The 21,193-nt window shown below is 41.1% G+C and overlaps 1 protein-coding gene across 4 annotated transcripts in view; it reads left to right on the plus strand.

Annotated features, from left to right (window-relative positions):
• Nucleotides 1–19,549, plus strand: part of PTPRB (protein tyrosine phosphatase receptor type B) — a 63,040-nt gene extending 43,491 nt beyond the window's left edge. For 2 of the 4 annotated variants that reach the window (XM_063396470.1, XM_063396473.1), the window contains 15 exons: nt 718–867; nt 2,084–2,327; nt 3,445–3,551; nt 4,070–4,169; nt 5,636–5,719; nt 5,820–5,837; nt 5,942–6,023; nt 6,477–6,567; nt 7,714–7,790; nt 8,599–8,733; nt 9,744–9,866; nt 10,066–10,229; nt 11,304–11,439; nt 13,787–13,907; nt 16,440–19,549. In XM_063396470.1, coding sequence (XP_063252540.1) covers nt 718–867; nt 2,084–2,327; nt 3,445–3,551; nt 4,070–4,169; nt 5,636–5,719; nt 5,820–5,837; nt 5,942–6,023; nt 6,477–6,567; nt 7,714–7,790; nt 8,599–8,733; nt 9,744–9,866; nt 10,066–10,229; nt 11,304–11,439; nt 13,787–13,907; nt 16,440–16,510 — 1,703 coding nt within the window. In that variant the 3' untranslated portion in view covers nt 16,511–19,549. Of the gene's footprint in view, nt 1–717; nt 868–2,083; nt 2,328–3,444; nt 3,552–4,069; nt 4,170–5,635; nt 5,720–5,819; nt 5,838–5,941; nt 6,024–6,476; nt 6,568–7,713; nt 7,791–8,598; nt 8,734–9,743; nt 9,867–10,065; nt 10,230–11,303; nt 11,440–13,786; nt 13,908–14,919 lie in introns of all 4 variants that reach the window. The other 2 variants (XM_063396472.1, XM_063396471.1) reach the window with 2 other exon arrangements.
• Nucleotides 19,550–21,193: the final 1,644 nt, after the last annotated feature.

A 21,193-nucleotide genomic window follows, 5' to 3' on the forward strand; every position in this document is an offset into this window, starting at 1 on the left:
TTTTTGGCATTCTAAAAGCTTTTGAAATTTAGCCACCTGCTTACGGTTTTTGTTTCCCATATGTGCAATATAGTTTCAGTACTACAGATTTTTAAAAGGATCAGCAATGTAGATCCTTAAAATCTCAACTTCTGCTGCACCTTCTTCACTGTGTATTTCACTTTCCAGTTTACTTCTACTGTGTCACTGTGGAAGGTATAGTTTTGTATCATACAAAGAACATTTCCCATGGAAATTCTGCAGTCAGTCTAGAAAATGGTACTCTGTAGTTGAATGCTGTGTCTGGCTAACCCTGGCTGTTCCTCTGGAAAAGAAAGCAGAAATATAGATGCTTAAAATAGGTAACTTCTATAGTGAGTGTATTAAGTGGCCTCCAAATACTTGGCTAAAACCTGTGTTGTTTTTAGCAGCTGCAATTTCTGTTTTCATGGGCTTGACACAACTTTAATGCATTTTCATGTGAGCTTCTGCAGGAATTCCTACTGAGGAGATGTCACTCTTATTATGGTGAACACACTGCTGGCTTGTTTCATCTTTTGGCAGTTTCACTGTGGGAGGTGAAGACTCTTGATTGCAAAGAGAATATAATCAGAGATTTGGGTCCAGGCAACCAAGATTTGTTACCAATTGCATTATCCTTACTAGGTCTAGCTCACAGCAAGTACATAGGTAATTCTTTCTCTCTATTTTTTATTTTTTATTTATTTAATTACTAAGGTCCTCCTCCACCACCTCCAGACATACGAGTGAACAAAAAAGAGGTGCTGATTACCAAATCCTCCATCAACTTCACTTTTAACTGCAGCTGGTTTAGTGATACTAATGGAGCTGTGAAGTACTTTACTGTGGTCGTGAGGGAGGCTGATGGTAAGTGTCGTGATTTAATGCTATTCTCTCTATAGCCAATAAAATCTACATGTGGAAGTACATCCCTATCATTGCACAGCAAAGAGGTTTCTCCTCATGCCTGAGTGTCATACAGGTTCTGGATTTATACTTCCTCCCTAGCCTGAGGATGTAGGAACTCAGTCCTATTCTTAGAGAGTCTGTAGCAACTACAGAGCTCAGACAGAAGTGGTAGTTAGCTTCTACACTTTAGATTAAACTGTCTTGTATGTTCAGACTATTTCCATAGCAGAAGGCTTATGTTGGTTGCCATTGCCAGCGAACACAGATCTGTGCCTTGCTGTTCATAGATCTCAAAAGGTAGTTTAAATGTTAGGTGCAAACACTAAAAGGCAACCCTTCTGCAGAGTCTCAGTAAGCCATGCTGAGAAGGCACAGGTCTGCCAGGTGATGCTTGCTAACTGAAGAAAATGACTTTGCATGCAGCCCTATAAAACAGAGCAGAAATTGTCCTTGTGACATGCACATAAACCTCACTTTCTACACCTGACCTATTGTTGAGACATGTGTCTGACAAATCAGATACATGTCTCAACAATTTATACCTTGTTTTTAGAAGTGGCTTCATTTACTGGCATAACAGGACATATTCTGTGACTCTTATGAAGGTTTCCTAATCTCTCTGTCCATCAACCCATAGGAAAAAAAGATAATATTTCCATTGTCTGCTTTGTCATGCTTGGGTAAAATATAAAGCTTTTTGAGAAAGGGACTACTCATTGCCGTAGCTTTGCCTATCTGAGTCTTGTATCCAGTACTGTGAATTTACATTCAGGGGCCCCCTGTAATTTCTTACTGTAGTTTTTCTCTATATACAGTAGAGTTGTCAGCATGTGGGGTTTTTTCTTACTTTTTGAAATAGCTAGTAGTAGGATCCAGGAATCTGGATCAAAAAAACTCCCACCAACAGCACAGGAAAAAATGTCATAGTATTTGACATGCCTATTGCGACAAAAGTTGCACTGAGGATCTGTGAGGAAATCTGCCTAAAAAGTAATAGAAAGGTGGGTACTAGAAACAAGGCACCCTAACCATTGCAACTTTGTATTCATGAGGTGGCCTCCAGGAAATAGAAAATTGGATAAGAATGTTTCTGTCAAGAGCTTGAGCCTATAAACCTCATCACATTAATCGCTGTGGCATCTAAACCTTGTGTCTTTCTCTGCACGTGACATAGGTAGTGAAGGACCAAAGCCCGATGAGCAGCACCCGTTACCTTCCTACCTGGAGTACAAACACAATGACTCTATACGCATCTACCAGACAAATTATTTTGCCAGTAGCTGTGCTGAGAAACCTGACAGTGGCTATAAAAGCTTTGACATTAAGCTTGGAGGAGAAATGGAAAATCTGGGAGGAAAGTGTGATCCAGATCACCAGAAATTCTGCGATGGACCTCTAAAGCCTCGAACTGCGTATAGGTTAGACTTATATTGGTAGCTGTGCTCTGTCCCATTATTAGGCTTGGTGTCATCTGAGTGCCTGATCCCACTTGAGCCTCTGTAGATTAGTAACTGCATTGTACAATGTTCTTTGTGTTTCACTGCAAATTTATGAAAGCTTTATCCATGCCCCTGCTCCATAGGTAAGAACCAGTCATTCACTAGCACAGGTATGATATGATTAATTATGCACAAAACTGTGCAGTGATTAGGTTTATTTATTTACCTCAGCTAGATGGGAAGCTCTCCTATTGCTGCTCAGTATTTCTTTGGAAAGGGTGAAGACGATTGGCTAAGTTAGAAGAGTACTTAACAGAAGAAGGCAAGCATGTTTCACTCAGTCTGGCAGAACTCTGCCAATTGTTCTTTTGGAACAAGCTAGAAAAACCTGGAGGCCATTCTTCCTGGGGCACCATCCTCAGGCTCCAGAGCTAGGTCCAGGTTAACCTTAGAGTGTAGAAGAGTGTGACTGCTAAGGCCAGGCTCAGTGACACCCCTCCCACAGGCAAATACTGTCCCAAGAGATCTGCAAGCTGCTCACTTGAAATGGCACATGGACAGAAGGCACATGCCAAGGAGTGCCCATTGTGCCTGTCAGCTTCTTCATCATCATTAAAACAGTGCTAGCCTGCTCTCATTAGGGCACATTTCCCAAAATTCAATCTGAGAAATACCCATATTGCCAGGAGAACAAAGAGGACTATAACATTTATCCATTAGCACAGTGTGCCAGCCAAGTGAAGGGAATGTGTCCCCCCTGAGAAGCATTTCTGAGTCCTCTCTCCTCTGCAGCTTCTGCTGGTCCTGCCTTCAGACATGGTCAGGCTATGTGTGCCAGCAGCCAGAACCCCATCTGTTACCTCTGCCAGGGCACCTCAGAGCCCTCTACCTGCACCAGCTGGGCTCTGCATTTTACTCAGGGATCAGTATTAATAATAGAGTAGAAGACTGATTTACTCAGGTGTCTGTGTTAAGAATTTTCTGTGGTCAGTGGAAAGGTTTTAATTGTCTCGAAGGGGCAAACGAGTTTTTAATTTTCTGCTGTTGGTTCTGAACCTCTGATGAGCCATTTTTAACTGGGCTTTGTTTTTTTTAGAATCAGCATTCGAGCTTTTACTCAACTTTTCAGTGAAGACCCAAAGGAACTTCCCAAACCACTCTTTGCGGACACCTTCTTCTCTTTACCCATCACTACAGAGGCAGGTTAGTTTCAGCTGTTATCAGTGACTGTGCCCTGTGATTATATATTGTGCCTAAGAGTACTGTGGCATCTAGAACTATTTGTGAGGAGTGGAACAAAGTTTGTTGTGCATGTCCTGAGGGCTGCTCTGAGAGGAAGCTGCAGTCTTGGCTTATCTACCTTTACTGGAAAATTCAGAGGACTACTTGACCAAGCTGCTGAAAGTAGAGAAAAGGAAAAATGCTCAGTGAGGCTATCACCAAGAAAGCTTCTAACTGCAAGAGAACCACTCCCATATAATGGAGTTGTGCTTTCTTTTACTATGGGTGGGAATAAAAATTTTTGTTTATTGGTTTGAAAAGTGAGAACAGAAAAACAAGGCCAGGTTCTAGCTATGTGTTTTAATGCCTTACATTTCCTTGTATTTAGCCATTTTCTTCAACTGATAATAACAGATCCCCTGGAAGTTACTGATTCTCTGATTCTTCTGATACTTCTGATCCTTTCCTCAAGATATATAAATACACTGTTTTGTTTCTAGAGCCTCTCTTTGGAGTTATTGAAGGTGTGAGTGCTGGCTTGTTTCTGATTGTGATGTTGGTGGCTGTTACTGCTTTATTTGTCTGCAGACAAAAAGTTGGGTAAGCTGACTCCCTTTATCAGTCTGTTATTGAAATCATGTAAAATTATATTTATTTAATACTATTGATTAGGCATAGCTAAAAATTGGATGGATGCACTGAACTGTTCAACAGATAAAATCTGTGTCCCCCAAATTCTGTACATACTAAGTATACAACTAATGACTTGCATATTAAGAAATATATATATACTTAATTCAAATGGTGTCAGAATTACGTCATAGAGGATCCTTGTAACTTTAGTTTGCAATACGAATCAATAATTCTGAACAAAAATGGTTTATCATTCAAACTTTTATCTTCTGTGAAAAAGTCTTTTGTCAAAAAATGAAGTGTTTCAGATTAATTGCATCTGCATTGTAGATAGGAAGCTTTTGAAACTTCAGTTAGACTTTATCATTTCAATTCAAAAATACTGAGGTATGGCATTACCTCAGTGTCCAAAAGATTCGCTCAAACTTTGCTTCTCATTTTTTGTCAGGTATAATTGTGTATCTCACATTATAGATGAATCTTAAGTAGTGAACTTACATGTTTTTTAAAAATGAAATACTGTATCTCAACTGAAAAGATCTCCATCCATTTAAACTATTTTGCATGACTGAGAGATGTGAAATTCTTTGTTGTTTCTGAAATTAGAAAAAAACCTCAACATTTCCACTGCATGGGAAATACTGCAAGTCTGAAATTCACTTCTTTTACTGATATAATATTAAATTGATATGTTTTTGAATTTGCTTTTCATATGCTAGAATTTCAGATTGAAAAAAACCTGTCTTCTAACTAGTCATAGCTTTTAGCCAAAATGGATGAACTTCATTCTAGAATGTGATTTCTTGTTGTAAGTTATATACCCAACAGGATGGCAATAATACTGGTATGGTTTTCCCACATCAGACAAAAAGAGAAAGTGTTCTCTAAGGGAGGTGTCTTGAAGGAGGAGATGACAACAAAAGATGAAAGGCAACACTAGCTGTGTGGAGTAAGTACCACTTCTGTGGCTTTCCCAAAGCCTGCTGTGGTTCTGCCACTTACTCCTGCCATGAACATGGGCATCTGCTACAGGCCTGGTCTGCAGAGTGGATGTGCTGGAAGCTGTAGACCTTTTACAGTGCTGAAAATTTATCTACATGTTCCTCTACATGTAGAGAATGAACCAATTTAGGGTCCATCTTAGCACAGGGCACCCTCCTTAATGGTGGATTGGACAGTGAGTGTTTCAGAACAAAAAAAATGTCTTAATACCTGTACCATGCATACACTCCACATCACTAGTGCCAAGCTAAAATAGAAGAAAACTCTGTGCCTCAGCTAAGAGCAGTGTCACAGGATCAGAGCCAAAAATGGAAACACACTGGAAAACAGTAAACTGGAAAAAAGGAAATTTGAGAAAGTATATGTCACTGCCAACTCTTACCAGTTTCAAAACTTAATGATTTAACAGAATACTTTCCTTTTTGTTCCAGCAATGGCCATGAGAGACCTACAGCAAGGCTGAACATTCGCAGAGATAGGCCACTGCCAGTCCATTTGAACTTGGGGCAAAAAGGGTAATGTGAAAAGTTTGGGTTTTTAACATGTCATTATGGTTGAACAGACCCATCTGATCACTTACTGATGAAGTTTTTCTTCTTTTGAAATGATTTCCAGGTACCGGAAAACTTCCAGGTAAAAAGAAAAAATTATTACCTAAAAAACTTCTTGGTAACCAACTGGATAAATTATGACTGTGATTCATCCTGTGATTCTCTTCCTCCTGTTAAATATTTCAGTCCGATCAAAGTCAGTCACTTTGAAGCACACTTCACCAAACTTCAAGCAGACTCCAATTACCTTCTGTCCAAGGAGTATGAGGTGGGATCCTAACCTAGGCAAAGGACTTGCCTTGTGAAGGGGCGGGCTGACTGAATCAACTTGTTAATGTATTAGAAAGGCCAGCATTTGTTTGTCTTACTCACACAAACCCAAATAAGGGGGAGCATTTCATTTGGACTCCACTTGTTCATGTGCAGAAACCAACTCTTCATTTAGCATCTTCTGGTTGGCAGCCTCTGCCTGATATCTGGCTGAGATCAGAAGCTTTTGTATGTATGGCACATCTGTGTGATAAAGCATGGAAAGTACCTGCCAACCATGAACTTGCTTTAAAACAGTATGATTACCTATGTAATTTTAGTTTGTTTTCTAAAAAAACCCAGCTTTTTTCTGTCCGTGGCCTTTAAGAGCTGATGAGCACGATTTCCCTTTGTGTTGTCTTGTCCTTTAATTATTTTCACCTCACATTTTATTTCTATTCCTTTTTCGCAGGACTTGAAGGATGTGGGTCGAAACCAGACATGTGACATAGCACTTCTGCCAGAGAACAGAGGGAAAAATCGATACAATAATATATTGCCCTGTGAGTTTTAGCTTTGGTTGTGTAATATTGCATCACACCAGCTATTTTTCACTTTTTTTTTCAGCAAGCCTAGTGGAAAAGAGTGGAGCCAATCCCTTCCCTCCTTTCCATCTGAGATGAAATATCTCTGCCAGCTCAGGTCCTTGTGCTAGGAGGCAGATGATGCATGGCCCTGAATGGCTTCACACAGACCAGTAATTTAATTTCACACTGGAGGTGTAATGACTAGCATTCAGTCCAGGGAGAAAAAGCTCCAGCTATTAGGGACATTCAGTCACTGCTGATAACAAGGACAGTAGAAATAACAGTAGGGTTTTTACATATGGGGTATCATCCATTCAGTGCTCTCTGACATCCTTGCCAAATCTTTGTTCTTCAGAGTACACAGCAAACCTACTATACAATAAAGAGGTAGTGTAATTCTGCATGGTAAGACACGTGTGTCAAGTTAACCCTGTTCTTCTCAGGCAAGACCTGTCTGTCATAGAGAGGTTCCCCCTTTAATCTCCTGCCTGTCATTTTGGAGATAGAACATTGAGAGGAACACCACATAACTCCTGCTCCACATCCCCACTAATGGATGTGGCATGTGCTTGCAGCACAGCCTCTCCTGTGTCCTGCCTGCTCATGCCAGCAGTGACACCTGACTGAGATCCAACATGGCATTATCTCTTGAATCAGTGTCCTGGCAGCTCAGGCACTTTGTGTCTCTGTACAGAGGGCCCTTCACCCACAGAGGATGTTTGAGCTGCTCAGCATTAACTCAAAATATCACTAAAGTGCAACTGTTCTTTCAAGGGCAGAGCTGGGTGCTGCTTTCCAGTACAGCACACTGCTGTTAGGCTCAAAGGATTATGCTATTTTGGCCCTTTTATTGTCATAACAAATCCTATGCAGCTCAGCAGAGGAAATTCCGCATATTTACTGCTTCCTTCTTACCCATCTATCTCCTAGTCTCTGGAACACTCCACAGCACTCACAGATTAAAGAGGCAGTAAACCCAGCAGTTATTCCTTATAAATTAGCTCTTCATATAGAATCTTGTAATAGTGCTGCCAGTCCTTTCACAAATGCATTTCTGTATGTGCCGAGGGGACTGAAAATCAAGACCTAGCCCTAAGCCTCTTGTAATCAATTTCTTGCTAGATGATACATCAAGAGTGAAGCTTTCCAATGTGGATGATGACCCTTGCTCAGACTACATTAATGCAAGCTACATACCAGTAAGTGACTCAAGGCTGGTGTTTTATAGTCCTCCTTCCAGTGATAATTTTTCCTTCATTGAAAACTGAATATAAAGCTGCATGGTTAAGGCTCCCCTCTCCCTTCCTTGATTCACTTGAGCTAAAAAACTGAGAACTCATTTTTGGAGTGTGCTGAAAGACTGTGTGTGACTGCCATTAAGTTAACTGTGAGTGATTTATCCAGCACTTTAGGACACTTTCTTGCACTGCTATAGTTATGTAAGATAGCAAGTCTAATTGGCCAAGGACATATTTTTAAAGGTCGCTGATTTTATACAGTGTCCACAACAACCGTAGGTATCACTGCAGGTGGCATCCTCACTGTGGAGCTGTAGCTCATCCTGACAGCATTGGCACCTTGCAGGGTGATAAAACTGGCTGAAATTAAAATAATGCCCTTTGCCAAAGAGTTATGATTGATAATAGCAGTGACTTTAGCAATCCAGATTTCAAGCCAGAACTCAGCTAATTTATTAAAAACAATAAATAAAACAAAAACCCCTAGCAATTTTAAAGTTGCTTGAGAGTGTGCTTAGCACAGAAGTACAGTGGAAAACTTTGGCTGTGACAAAAGGAACAGTGTTTGGATATACTGCCATAGTCTCTTCCTTCTCGCTGTTCCAGTCAGTCATTTGCTTCCAGGTCCAAGGCAACAATTTAGTTTTCAAAACTATTGTCTCAGCAAGGGTTGCTGCAGAGCCCTGGCTGCAACCCCAAGGCTTTTTCAGTTGTTAGAAGGTATTTTTTCTGCCTTTTTGGAAACTAATGGAGTTCTCTTTATTTGCAGGGCAATAATTTCCGCAGGGAATACATAGCAACTCAGGGCCCTTTGCCTGGAACCAAAGATGAGTTCTGGAAGATGGCATGGGAGCAAAATGTTCACAATATTGTCATGGTAACGCAGTGTGTTGAAAAGGGCCGGGTAAGCAGTGACTCTTCTTTATTATTAATTTCTGTTTCAACATCTATTAAAAGCTTTTGCTTCTTATTTGCATCCCACTGAAGCCAAAAAGAGCCCAGTTAAGGAGATACACGGCATGAAAGATAAGGTGTAATATAAAGACAGGAGAGATACTAAGGCTGTGAAGTGAGGTTACACAAACTGTCTCAAGATCTTGCAACATGTCAAGGCTAGAATTAGGAACAGAGCTCAGTCCTTCTGGTCTCTAATCCAGGACTTTGTTCACTAGACAATTCTCTTCAGCATGCAGGAGGACAACCAGTAACAAAAAGTGCCTGTTTATCACATCAACTCTGATCAACTTCTACTTTAAATATAAGCTCTGGAGAGCAAATGTCGATCAGTAAATACATCAAATTATCTCTGATATATAAGCCCTGATGTAGTTAGCAAAGAGACCACTCATGCACTTAACACTCTTACTGAGGGCAAGTGTAGCACACCTCCCCAGGTTTGACCACATCCTGTACCCTTTGTAAGACAGCAACTAGATCTATAAGAAAATTAAACAAACTTGAAGTGGTGATCCTCTAGTGGCACATATAGGGTCAGTTCCTTTCAGCTTACCATTTTTTCCTGACGAGATGGTGAAAGCCGACACAGAATAGAATCTGGGTCATTCTGCATCTCACTGGTTCCAGGTGGGACCCTACTACCAAGTAGGCAAGTAGGCAGCAAGAGGTGAGGAAGGGGCACTGGAGGCATAGCTCTCATCCAAGCAGAGACTTGAGAAGGGTTGACACAGCAAATATACTGTAGAAGTGGGCATCAGTGAAGTGCTAACCTGTTCCCGTCCAGACCCCGTTTGTTGACATGGCAGAGAGTGGCATCTCTCTCTGAATTCAGCTGCTGCCTTTCTTCCTTCATCCTCAGGCACAAGAGGTCTGAAGTCTGCTTGTGCCAGTGCAGGATGGAGGCATTGTTTATGGCTGTATCGAGCACTATATCTGTCTTTCCTTGTGTCCCTGCAGGTAAAGTGTGATCAATACTGGCCCCATGACCAGGATTCCTTGTACTATGGAGACCTGATTGTTGAGATGCTGTCTGAATCAGTGCTCCCAGAGTGGACAATACGAGAGTTTAAAATCTGCAGCGTATGTTTGCTTTTTTTTTTCACGATTAATTGGCTTAAAACACTTGCAAGGCTAAATTAGGAAGGTTTGTTCTGCTGTACCACAGTTACATCATGCCTGGTTCCCTCAGGTGGAAGCTATAGTATTTTTTCTGAAGGCACCTGTTCTGTGTGTCTCTTTCCCTCTTGTCCTGATGATCCACACTTTTGAATCCCAACAGGAAGAGCAGCTTGACTCAACGAGGCTCATTCGTCACTTCCACTACACTGTATGGCCAGATCATGGGGTGCCAGAGACCACCCAGTCCCTGATTCAGTTTGTCAGAACTGTAAGAGATTATATCAACAGGACCCCAGACACAGGACCAAGTATTGTACACTGCAGGTACGTGCAGCAGCAAAAGGTCAGTGGCACAGAGCCCTTGTGCCTACCCTTGGGAAGATCCCAAATCTTCATCCCTGTTAGACTATGAGCAGCCACAGAATCTGAGAGATAGCTGATGGTCTTAAGTTTCCACATACATCAGAGCACTGTTCCCAAGGTACGTGCATTCACCCACAACCTGGAGGTGCCTCGAAAATTATTCTTAGGGAGCCACTGTGTCTGTGTGTCATTGGAGAGCATGAAAGTGCCAACAGCTGCCACTGCTCATAAGCTTTTGCATTCTTAAATTGCCCATGTGCTGCTGTTGTGGCCCAATGTTTGAATCAAAAAAGAGTGTTTTAAAAGGTAAGACATACCTGGGGTGAGTCTGACTATGTGTGGATGTTGAGACTAGCTGCCAGATCCATCATTCCCCCATTCTGACTGAGACCTCCTTTTCTTACTGCCCTTTCATGCCCTTCTGCTTTTTTCCATCTTTGGCAGTCACAGGGCTGCAGTTTTCCCTCACTTATGTTGTCCACCCTTACACTTGCATAAAAAATGACAAAATTGAACTGCCTGACCTGTTATCCACTAGCCAGTCGTAGCAGGGCTACAGAGAGAGAAAGATTGTGGTTGGTGCTGTATCTTCTGATAAAGCCATATGTTCACTGGTAGTAGCTGATTGTAGTATCTGACCCCTCCACCATTATGGGCTGAGGCTTGTATCTTCTGTGACCCTGCCTGTGTGTGCCTGTACAGTGTGTGCTGCAGCACGTCAGATGTTTACTGTGTCCCACAGCTGCATCCCTGGAGAGAGCAGGTTTCAAAGTTAGAGCCAGGTGCAGTCTTTCAGTGTATCTCAGTGACTGGGTTAATCCAAAGCAGAAAGCAGTGCAGGCAGTAGCAGAGATACCTCTCCCATGACTATCCTTTCCCCCTTCCTAAATAAATTGCATGTGTTATAAAGGCCCAAAGGTGCCGTTTGAACAATTTGCTTCTCACCCTGGAGATCTGAACTTTACAAAAGTATTACATAAATATAGTGAATTCTTTGATCCATCTGCTTTTCTCTTGGGTTGTTTTCTTTTCCAGTGCTGGTGTTGGCAGGACTGGCACGTTCATTGCACTGGACCGAATTCTGCAGCAGCTGGATTCGAAGGACACTGTTGACATTTATGCAGCAGTGCATGATCTAAGGCTTCACCGCGTTCACATGGTTCAGACAGAGGTAAGGTTTGGATAGCCTGCTATGCAGTGACAACAGCTACAGTGTAGAATAATCAATCTCTCATCTTAAAGGCCTTTAAAGCACTTTGCACTTACTCCACTGTGAAATGCTAGTTAGATGTATTTTAGCTCTGTGAATTTCCTGAATTTCCAGTTCAGGTTTTTTCCATTGGCTCTCTTAGAGAGGTCCAGACTATTGCAAGTGGCAGTTATGCTTCCTGTAGTTTTCTCCTTTTATTTGCTCTGGCCCACAATCACCCCAGCATCATTATGCAAGACACTTAACAGCACACTCTTGCTTTAGTGCAGAGTCCAGTAAATGAGTTTAAGGGGAGGTGGGTCCTTCAGGGATGGGTTTGGAAGACAAACCTAAAACAGACTGATCAGTTGACATAATAGAAAAGAGGAATGCAGAACAGAGAAAATTAGATGTATGCAGTTTTTAAAACTCTAGCCACTGTGACCTTGTGCCTTTGCAGTTTATGTTTTATTGAGCTGCTCTCTCATTTTCACTATAATGATTTTGGAAAGTTGATTGGCATTCTCCTAACTTTTCCATACAATGGAAAAGCAAGTACATTTACTCTCAAAGTTCGGAAAAAGTAAATGTTTTGTATTTCTGTCTGTGCTTTTAAAACAGCAAGAACATCATGTTATACTGATAGCTAAACACTTTGGAGCTGATTTAATAAAGGTGTGTTGTGGAGGTAGTCTTTACATTTTCCCTGTGAACCGTTATTAGAAGAATGAGAACAAGTTTGATGGGTCTGCCTGTAGCTTGATACTAATGGAGCTCTTTGCTGCAATTCGGAAACCAATATATCAGTGACAGGGTTTCCTGATAGATGTAAAAGTCTCATATGGGTATAAAGAGAGGCCCAGCTGGGAACACAAAACCAAGGGGTTCCTGGAAATATCTTAATCACAGCAAACCTTCTGTTGGAGGGGAGACAGATTCCCAGCCTGGTCGTCTTCATAGACAGATCCTCCTACATTCCCATCACCCATAGTCTACAAAGGCAGATGGACATTTTAGGAGGGTAGCTCTTTTTCCCTAGCTGGAAGAAAGAGGGGACTACCTCAAGAGCCTAAATTTGATGTATATACAGCTAAAGTTGTGTGATACAAAACCCGCCTTTGGCTCATGTCATGAGCTTGACATGACGTCTAAGTCAGAAGGCAGCCACATCCACACAAAAGTCAAAGGCCGCAGTACCATCGTACTTGACAATATTCAGTCACAGAAAAACAACAGCAGCAAAGCAATGCTCCTGCTTCAGACTCACCATTGTTCGTGACATGGGACTGCAGGTGGAGACATGCAAGGGAAAACTCTGCATCAGCTCAAAAGGCAGCATGCTGCAGCAGCTGTAACCATTCCAGTCGAAAATGGTCTTTGCCAAAGAAATTCTCCATGCTTGGCCAGCTTTCCGTCGCATTGGTGGATGGGATGAAGGGTTCTGCTTCACAAAGAGAGCAGCTGCATGTGCATAAAGGCAGATATCCTCACTTTCCCAGAGCCAGAGCACTGAGAAAAATGGCCAGGGCAATGGCCAAGGATGTGAGGGGAGAAAATGCGTATACCTGTTGGAGAAATTATGTTTATGAGATAATGTTTAAAAGGTACACCTTTGATAATCCAAAGATTGTTATGACCCATGTCATAAACCACAAAGAGTAGCAAAGCATGAAAGTTTAATAATCTATTCTATCAAGGTAGTTTGGTCAATAGTCAATAGTCAACAACATGCTGACCCTCCTTACTTTGGTTGTGAAAGTCATGTTAGCTCCGTTCTATGAAAAGCACTCTGCAGAAAAGACTGTCATTTGCTCCATAGTCAGAAACAATCTTAGAACTTATGCTGGATCAAAAAAATAGGGTTTTTTCAGAGATTTTTCAATTTTTTTCAGAGATTTATGTTTCTCGTTGTCTAAAACATGTTATTGTAAAATTCTGTGGAAAATATTTCTTTTCAGAACAAAAAGAAAAATCAGGAAATTGTTTGTCTTCTGCATGCTTCCCTGTACATATTAGTTCTTTTACATATACTTTATACCAAAGTATTCAAGAATAGTAGCTATCCAACACAGCACCACATGCAATTGCACTTTACAGTTTCTAAAGCTTTCACAAATGGCATGATCTGTCAAAACATACTGTGTTCATTTATGTTTTATTGGTATTATTTCTAAAGAGAGTTGATCACAAAAGTTTATGTTACTAGTGTGAAAAGGAGATTAATTTTAGAAGGATATTTTAAGTCTTAACACCACGCTTGATTTTGTGAGGGAGTTAGCTTGTAATGATTTTTCACATTACAGAAAATTAAGTTACAAATCTTTTGCAGTGTCAATATGTATATCTACATCAATGTGTGAGAGATGTGTTAAGAGCCAGAAAACTCCGGAGTGAACAGGAAAATCCCTTATTTCCAATATATGAAAATGTGAATCCAGAGTATCACAGAGGTAACTGCAAGTTTATCAAATTGTAAAATGTTTTAAATGTAATAGCTCGATAATGGTGTAACTGAGGGAGATTGTGTTATCCTTAACCATTGATATTTCTTTATTTCCTGGACCTTCATTTGTTCCCTCTGCTCTTTTCATTCTTGCAGTTGTGTCTTTATTTTCTCCATTAGTACTCATTATAACATCACTTCCTGCTCCCACCTTACCTTTCTTCTCTCCTTGTCTCACACTTCATGCTTCCTATGCTGTCAAGGGAACTGAACCCCTTTCCCTGTCATGGTATTTGTTTTACCTCTCAAGCCTGTACACCATCCATAAGCAGCTGAGGCCACTGACAGCACTCACTGGGCTCTTCTGTCATTCATGGCGTTCGATTTCTGTCTGCATCGCCCTCATCTGCTGTTGACAGTATAGGCAGCCTTGGGAGACTTCCCATCTGCCTTGACTGGAAAATATAGGTGTCCTAGGCTGTGCTCTTGCTTTCTCCCAGGACTCCCCATCCTTGTAGGCTTCTTTTCCTAGCCTGTATCCAGTCCCTTGCTGATAAGAGTTGCAGGAGTGGCAAACTTGGCAGTAGCACTGCCCTTCACCTCCTGTGCCCATGGCCAGAGGACCAATGTGGAGAAGCTGTAAGCAGTGGTGATCTTGTGCCTTGGTAGAGCTGATTCTTAAAAGATGTAGACATTTTTAGGGTCAAAAGAGAAGGATCTCATTAGCTCCACAAATTTGGACATTAGTAATTAGGTTCATATGATAAGAAATCCAAATAATTTTCTTGATTTAGCCTGTAGAAATCAGAGGTGTCATCAACAGGTAGAAAAGGCTTGAAGGAAATCAAAAACTGAAATATCCAGGTTCCACACGTTGACAGTCCAAGCAGAGGGTGGGATCTGATCTTTAGCTGTCACATCAGTCACCAGCTAGTGCTGCTGCCACACAGCCATCTCTCAGAGCACTGCTGAATCTGTTTTGGTTTACTTTTTCTAATCTGAGTTTTCCTTGCTTTCAGATGCTGTTTATTCAAGGCACTAAGAACGTTAGAGATATCTGCTGTTGTGAACGCATTTGTTAACTAGGGGTTTTGTTTTGTTGGGTTTTTTTATGTATGTATTTCGTGCACCAGAAAGGTGCCAGACCTTTTGGTTGAGACTGTGTATAATTTATTGGTCTGGTGATTTTTTAAAAAGATATATAATTTAAATGTAATAGATATTAATGTATATAATTGTATTTTGGCATTATGTAAATATGTATTTTTTTCTACATTGTTTATGTTAATATTATGCTTCAGATAATACTATTTTTTCTTATCACAGTTTTTATAAACTGTTCTATATAAACTATTTTAAACTGTATGGCTAACAGGACTGCTACATTTGGGGCGCTATTGGCATGCCACAGGAAAAGTCCTATATGGAGAACCTCATTTTAAAAACATATTGCAGTGTTTGTGAGATGAAATAAGCTACTATTAAGCAAGGGAACAGTAGTCCTGTATAGGAATTGCCATGCTACTCTACACTTTAAACTTAGCGCTTTTCATCTGACAAAAGTGGGAGTAACCCATATCACAGTGGCATACCTTTTACAGAACTCATTAACAACTAAGCAAAATAGGGTTCACCTCACTAGAAGCAACTGTTTCAGTCTAGTGTGACATAGTAGAAAAATATCAAACAACATACGCTGCAATGAAGCCTAGCAGACCTTTCTCCCACCACATACTCTGGGGGAGACAGGTCACATTCTGATTTCTTTATACTGGTTAAAGAGAGCAGAATCAGACCACAACTTGTGTCTGTGCACTTTCATGTGTGTATAATTTTAATTAAGAAAGGTGTTCAAAGACACACCTCAGACATTTGTGTTAACAGACCTGTAAGGATGTGAAGTCTGGCAACTTCCATAGCTCATTAGAAACAAGGCTGTACCATGACAGAAAACAACAGAGATTGCAAATCTATTGAATCAAAGACATATAAAGGTATATATCCCACAGTTTACACAACTGGCCTTAGACTGCACTTTGTCCCAAGTGTTGGTGTCCTTCAAATGCCACTTGGTTTCACAAAGGGACAGTTTGGCCCCAGCATGTCTGCATAGAAAGAATTCTCCACTGGAATGTTACCTGATGTCACCATGACAGGGGCAGTTGGAATGGAAAAGGTCTCATCAGGAAATGTAGGCTGGCAGGGCTGTCCTGATCATAGAATTATCAAATGTTTTGGGTTGGAAAAGACATTAAAGATCATGTAGTTCTAAACCCCTTGCCCCTAGGCAGGAGCTCATTACTGAAAACATGTGGTGATCAGCAAGAGGTATAATCAAAGAGCACTTACCAGGTATCCTGCCCAGCCAAGTGGATTATGCACAGCCTCTCTCTCCTCCTTCAAGGGTCTAAACACTCTGTCTTTATAAAATGCTCCTCAAACAAATAGTGAAGAGACAATACACAGTTCCTCTCCATCATGGAAAGAGGGAAGGGCTTCATTGTTCTTCTTTCATATATTATACCCATATCTTTTGTAGAGAAAGATATTATTACTGAAGACAAGTGCCTAAATTCCACTTCTATTTTGGAGAAAAATAAATATTTCTGAAAGCCATCTGAGAATCACTAAGTAGCTACCTGAGTGCCTAGCTGAGGAGCTCCTGTGGCCCAGCAGGACTGTGCACATCCATGTCACTCCAGTTTTCCTTGAGAAGATAACAGCCTGATAGTCACTCTTCCTACTCCACCTGGAATCTCATCCTTTTTGACCAAATACCCTCACATGCCTCAGAAGCCACCCTTCGAATCAGCTGTCACAGCTGCTCAGCACATGTAAATTTGGTTAATCTTTTTAGGTGTTTCTGAATGGAAATACTGCTTGTCCCTCCTGCTCGTCCTCTTTGGCACCATATGAACCTCGAAATTCACCACCCTTAATAGAAACTGAAGAAGAAGGGAACTAGTACTAGAGTGGAAAACATTTTCACTGAGGAAAGTCTAAGCAAAACCACAAAGAAATGTGCACATTTTCTGCAGATGCCTTCTTTCCTCTATTTGCTTTGCTAGATGACTACATTAGCAAGCAAGGACAAACAAGCATGGCAGCTTTAGGTCGATTGTTGATTGTGCTAATAACCGCTGGACTTAAGGCATCATGAAAACTGCTGTTATGTTACATGCAGTGCATTTGGTGCTTTCTTTTTTGCAGGGGTAGCCAAGGAATGAAGGTCACCATCTTAGTTACCAGCAGTACAATTACACTGTTAAGACACACCAAGTGTACCCTATAAATTACCTCACACTCTAGATCACCATGCCATTTTTTAATGCTGAGGGAAATGGATCTCACTCAGTACTGTATGATCTAAGGGCAAAAGTCTGATTGTATGCTCTGTGTGCATGTTGTTCATCATTTTCAGAAAGACACACATCATTCTGCAGTTTATTTTATCATTCTCAGCTCCCTTGTCTGCAGCAACAGAGTTCACAAATGCGCACCCAAAATGACGATGGCATAGCAGACAGCTAGTTTCATCTTTTCTCTCAGCTAATAATGGACACAGTTCATAAGCCTCTTCCTCCTCATCACTTCATAACATGACAGATGACCTTAAACACTCTGGCACAGTGCTCTTGAGCAGCTTTACATTTCTGCCCAAGTAGGTCACACATGAGACTGTATACACACATTATTGCTCTGGTTCTCCTTTCTAGGCAATTCTGCTCATCTGAAACCACTGTAAATCCACTGAGAGAAAGTAAAAAAGTATCTATGTAGCATTTTTAATATACAACACCTACTTCTCAGTATAAGTAATTATATTTACTGTGCCTCTAAGCTGAATAACAGGAATAATGGGAAATTGTTGAAGTAAGAATGGATTTGAAGAAGCTTATGTGCTGAACAAAGACAGCTCTTAAGGAAAAAGACATCTTTTGAATGATGTCCTTGATGATATTCTGAATTCTTTTCTTGATGTTTCCCAATAATAATGTTAGAAAGCAAGGCTAGTGTTGTTGTTGATCCATAAGCTAAGATTTGCACACTTGGAGCCCATCCTTCAAATCTCTGTATTATCCACAAAGCTACCTGAGTACTTTGATGAAAGTCAGCTCAAATGCTTGCCTGAAGAAAATACCATTCCACTTCTGAAGCACTTGCAGGGTTGGGCTTTTAGGTTAATTCAAATGTTTGTATTGAAAGTTATTTAATAATGAAAAAAATTGTAATAAGTATTTTTTAATCTGTGCAATACAATTACAAGATCCACTAGCGATTGTAGGGGAAAAAACATATTTTACATTGCTGGAGTTGATAAATGATATTTTTTGTTACTAATGGAACACAAAAGTGAGAGAAATAGGCAATACTGTGAAGATGTCAAAAAGTGCAACTTTTTACATTTTTCTCTGCTGCTACAGTTATTTAGCAATAAAATAATGCCTAAAATGCCAGAAATATTATTTTGTGCCATAATATACTATGAATTTCCTTTCAGTTGTAGAACAGAGAAAAGAAAGTATGTGAGCTTTAAGTTTATAGTATGTATTGTATATTGTTATTTACACTTTGAAAGCAAAAAGTTAAACACTAGACAGATAGGAGTATATGAGCACTTAGCTGTGCTCCTCAGCCTGGGATTTAATATATGGACGAGAGGGATGAGAACAATAGCCACCAAATCACTCTATCAGCATCACTTTGCAGCATCTCTCTCCAAGGCCACGGATCAGAGAAATGCATCTGACACCCAGAGATACAGGCTAGTGCAGCCACAGCTTCATGTCCAAGGAATGCCTTGGCAGGTGCTTAACATTTATTCAGATTTCTCTCAATATTTCAGACATACAGTTTGTGTAAATAAAATGCAATATAGAATGACCACTGCTCCCTCACGGCCCTGTCTGGGCTCTGGAGCTCTGGGACCTATAATCCCAGGATGCTGCAACTTCAAATTAAATGAATGCTCACCCCAATATTTGGCAACTTGCTGTAGACCCCATGCCCTCAACTGTCTCGCTCACACTGACAAAATCAAACTCCTGACCTGTTGGTGGCACCACTATGGCCAAAGCAAACTGATCTGTTATCAGTGCCCTCACAGATCAACACCTGGTTCAAAACTGGGATTTTTTTTTTTTAAGGCTGACAGGAAATACAGGAGACTAGGGACCAGCTAATTGAGAAAAAACTGTTGAACTGGGAAACATACAGTATCAGCAATGCCGGTAGTCTAATATCCATGACAGTTTAGTTGTTTCTTGATTTATTTGAAAGCTAAAGAAATACTGTAGGTAACATTAAGAAGCTAAATATATATTGCTCTAGACCGGGGCAGTACACTATAGTGAAAACCCCACAATTTTGAAATGTGGCTAGCCATAAATTCTTTGCCGGTGCCTGGAGTAAAGTGTCTGAAAAACATTTTCAGTATGTATTCTGTGTTCATATGCAATATAATTACTTATAATTGTGTTCACCACAAACACTGGGTGAACACAGAACTGTGCTACTATTGTCAATTTAATTTATGCATTTAAGTATATTTTTATATTTCTAGCTACAGTCAACAAATCAAATATATTTGAGTGTATTTTACACATTTTTATAAGTACTTCATGAATAAAACATTCCTTTAAAAAATCACATTCTTGTCTTCTGTTTGACTGCCTTCGCATTATGGATTTTGTTGTCCTGCTGCTCAGAGGAAAGGTCAGAAGAGAGTTTGATTTCAATTGAGACAGTCTTCAGAGAACATTAAATTCATCAGCAGCCTCAGCCTGTTGGGGGAAAAGAGGCTCTGCTCTTGCCCGCTGGCCAGATTAGTGCCCATGTGGAAAGATACCGTTGTTCTCTTCTCCTCTCTGGTCTTGTGCCCTCCTTTAATAAGCCAGATACTGTCTGGGTTATGCAGTGGATATCTGAAACCACAGTGGGTCTTGAACTTGAGTGTGTGTTATTTTAGAGACATTTTCCCAGGCAGTTGTACCAATTAGCACTGCACTGCAGCTCCATCGCTGCCTGCCCCTTAAGGATCTGAACCATGCTTTTTAACAAATGTATTTCTTCTCCTCCTGCTCTCCACAGTTCTTAAAACCATTAGCATAACCATCCTTGTGGGGTCAGGGTGCTTGGCAATAGCCTGCTTACTGCCAATGCTCTGTTTCAGTTACTCCTTATTGGTCATCAGAAGTGTTTAAGACAAGTTTATTTAAAAGAAGGAATGATTTATTGACTTGTACTGTGAACTATTTGCTCAGGGGATGTGTAGCAAAGGCTGAGAAAGTTGTGAGATTTTTTCTTTGGGATATAAAAGTTTATCTCTTGAGTTCTGCTCTGTCCTGAAACCAGTCTAGACACCAAAGAGACGGTAAAGATAAAATAATGTACAGTTAATATCTCCACACAAGAGAAGGCCACAAGGCCAACATTGCAGACAAGGATAGATACAAATGTTTTTTGTAGCTGCCCTCCCCCCATCCCCCCGACTCAAATTCCCAGTCAGGAAGGGTGGCAGAAGCATGTCCTAGCCAGCAGAGAGCTCTAGATGGGTGCACACAGCTCCAGGGTTCAAGCAGAGAGGAAACTGGGGTAGCCCAGCTGGGATTGAGCACTGGTGTGTTCCTCCCTCCATGCCGAGACCTCGAGTCGCTGAGCTGTGGGGCAGCAGCGCGTGCTGGGGACAGCAGAGGCGCGTGATGCGGACACACCAGCCCCACCAGTGCCCATCCCAAGGCTCACTGGGACCTGTGCACTCCAGAGGCCCAGAGCATGAGCCCAGTGCCAAGAGCCAGGCCAGGAGGGTGACAGCCATGGCCTGGTGCAGCAGCCGAACGCCAGGCTCCGAGCGCCGCTGGCAAGAGCTGCAGCAGCTTGGCCAGACATCATTGTACACAACTTTTTGCACACTCATGCCAAAATCCCTGCCAAATCACACACAGTGTCCTTGCTTGCCTTTGGTGGTTGTTTGCTGATGTGCCAAACCAAACCAGGAGCAGGTGGAGCAGCTACTTCTTTCCAAGTTTAAAGGCAGAGTTTTCTCACCCTCCCCATATCAGGGAGGCCACACAACTGGTTTGATCTGGTACTTCTCTCTTGTCTCTAAATCCTTGTCTCCACTTCTAACTCAGAAATTTTTACTTTGGAAACTTAGTAATAGAAGTTTTAAAATTAACCCTTCCACTATAATCACAAGATCTCTCCCAGTCCTGTTGGACACGTGGGATAAATGTATCTAGGTTTTGCCCAGATCAAGCTTGAGGCCATAATGTGGCCAGCACAGGAAGAAGG

Source organism: Prinia subflava, chromosome 4, assembly GCF_021018805.1.
Source record: "Prinia subflava isolate CZ2003 ecotype Zambia chromosome 4, Cam_Psub_1.2, whole genome shotgun sequence".
Taxonomy (NCBI): Eukaryota; Metazoa; Chordata; class Aves; order Passeriformes; family Cisticolidae; genus Prinia; species Prinia subflava.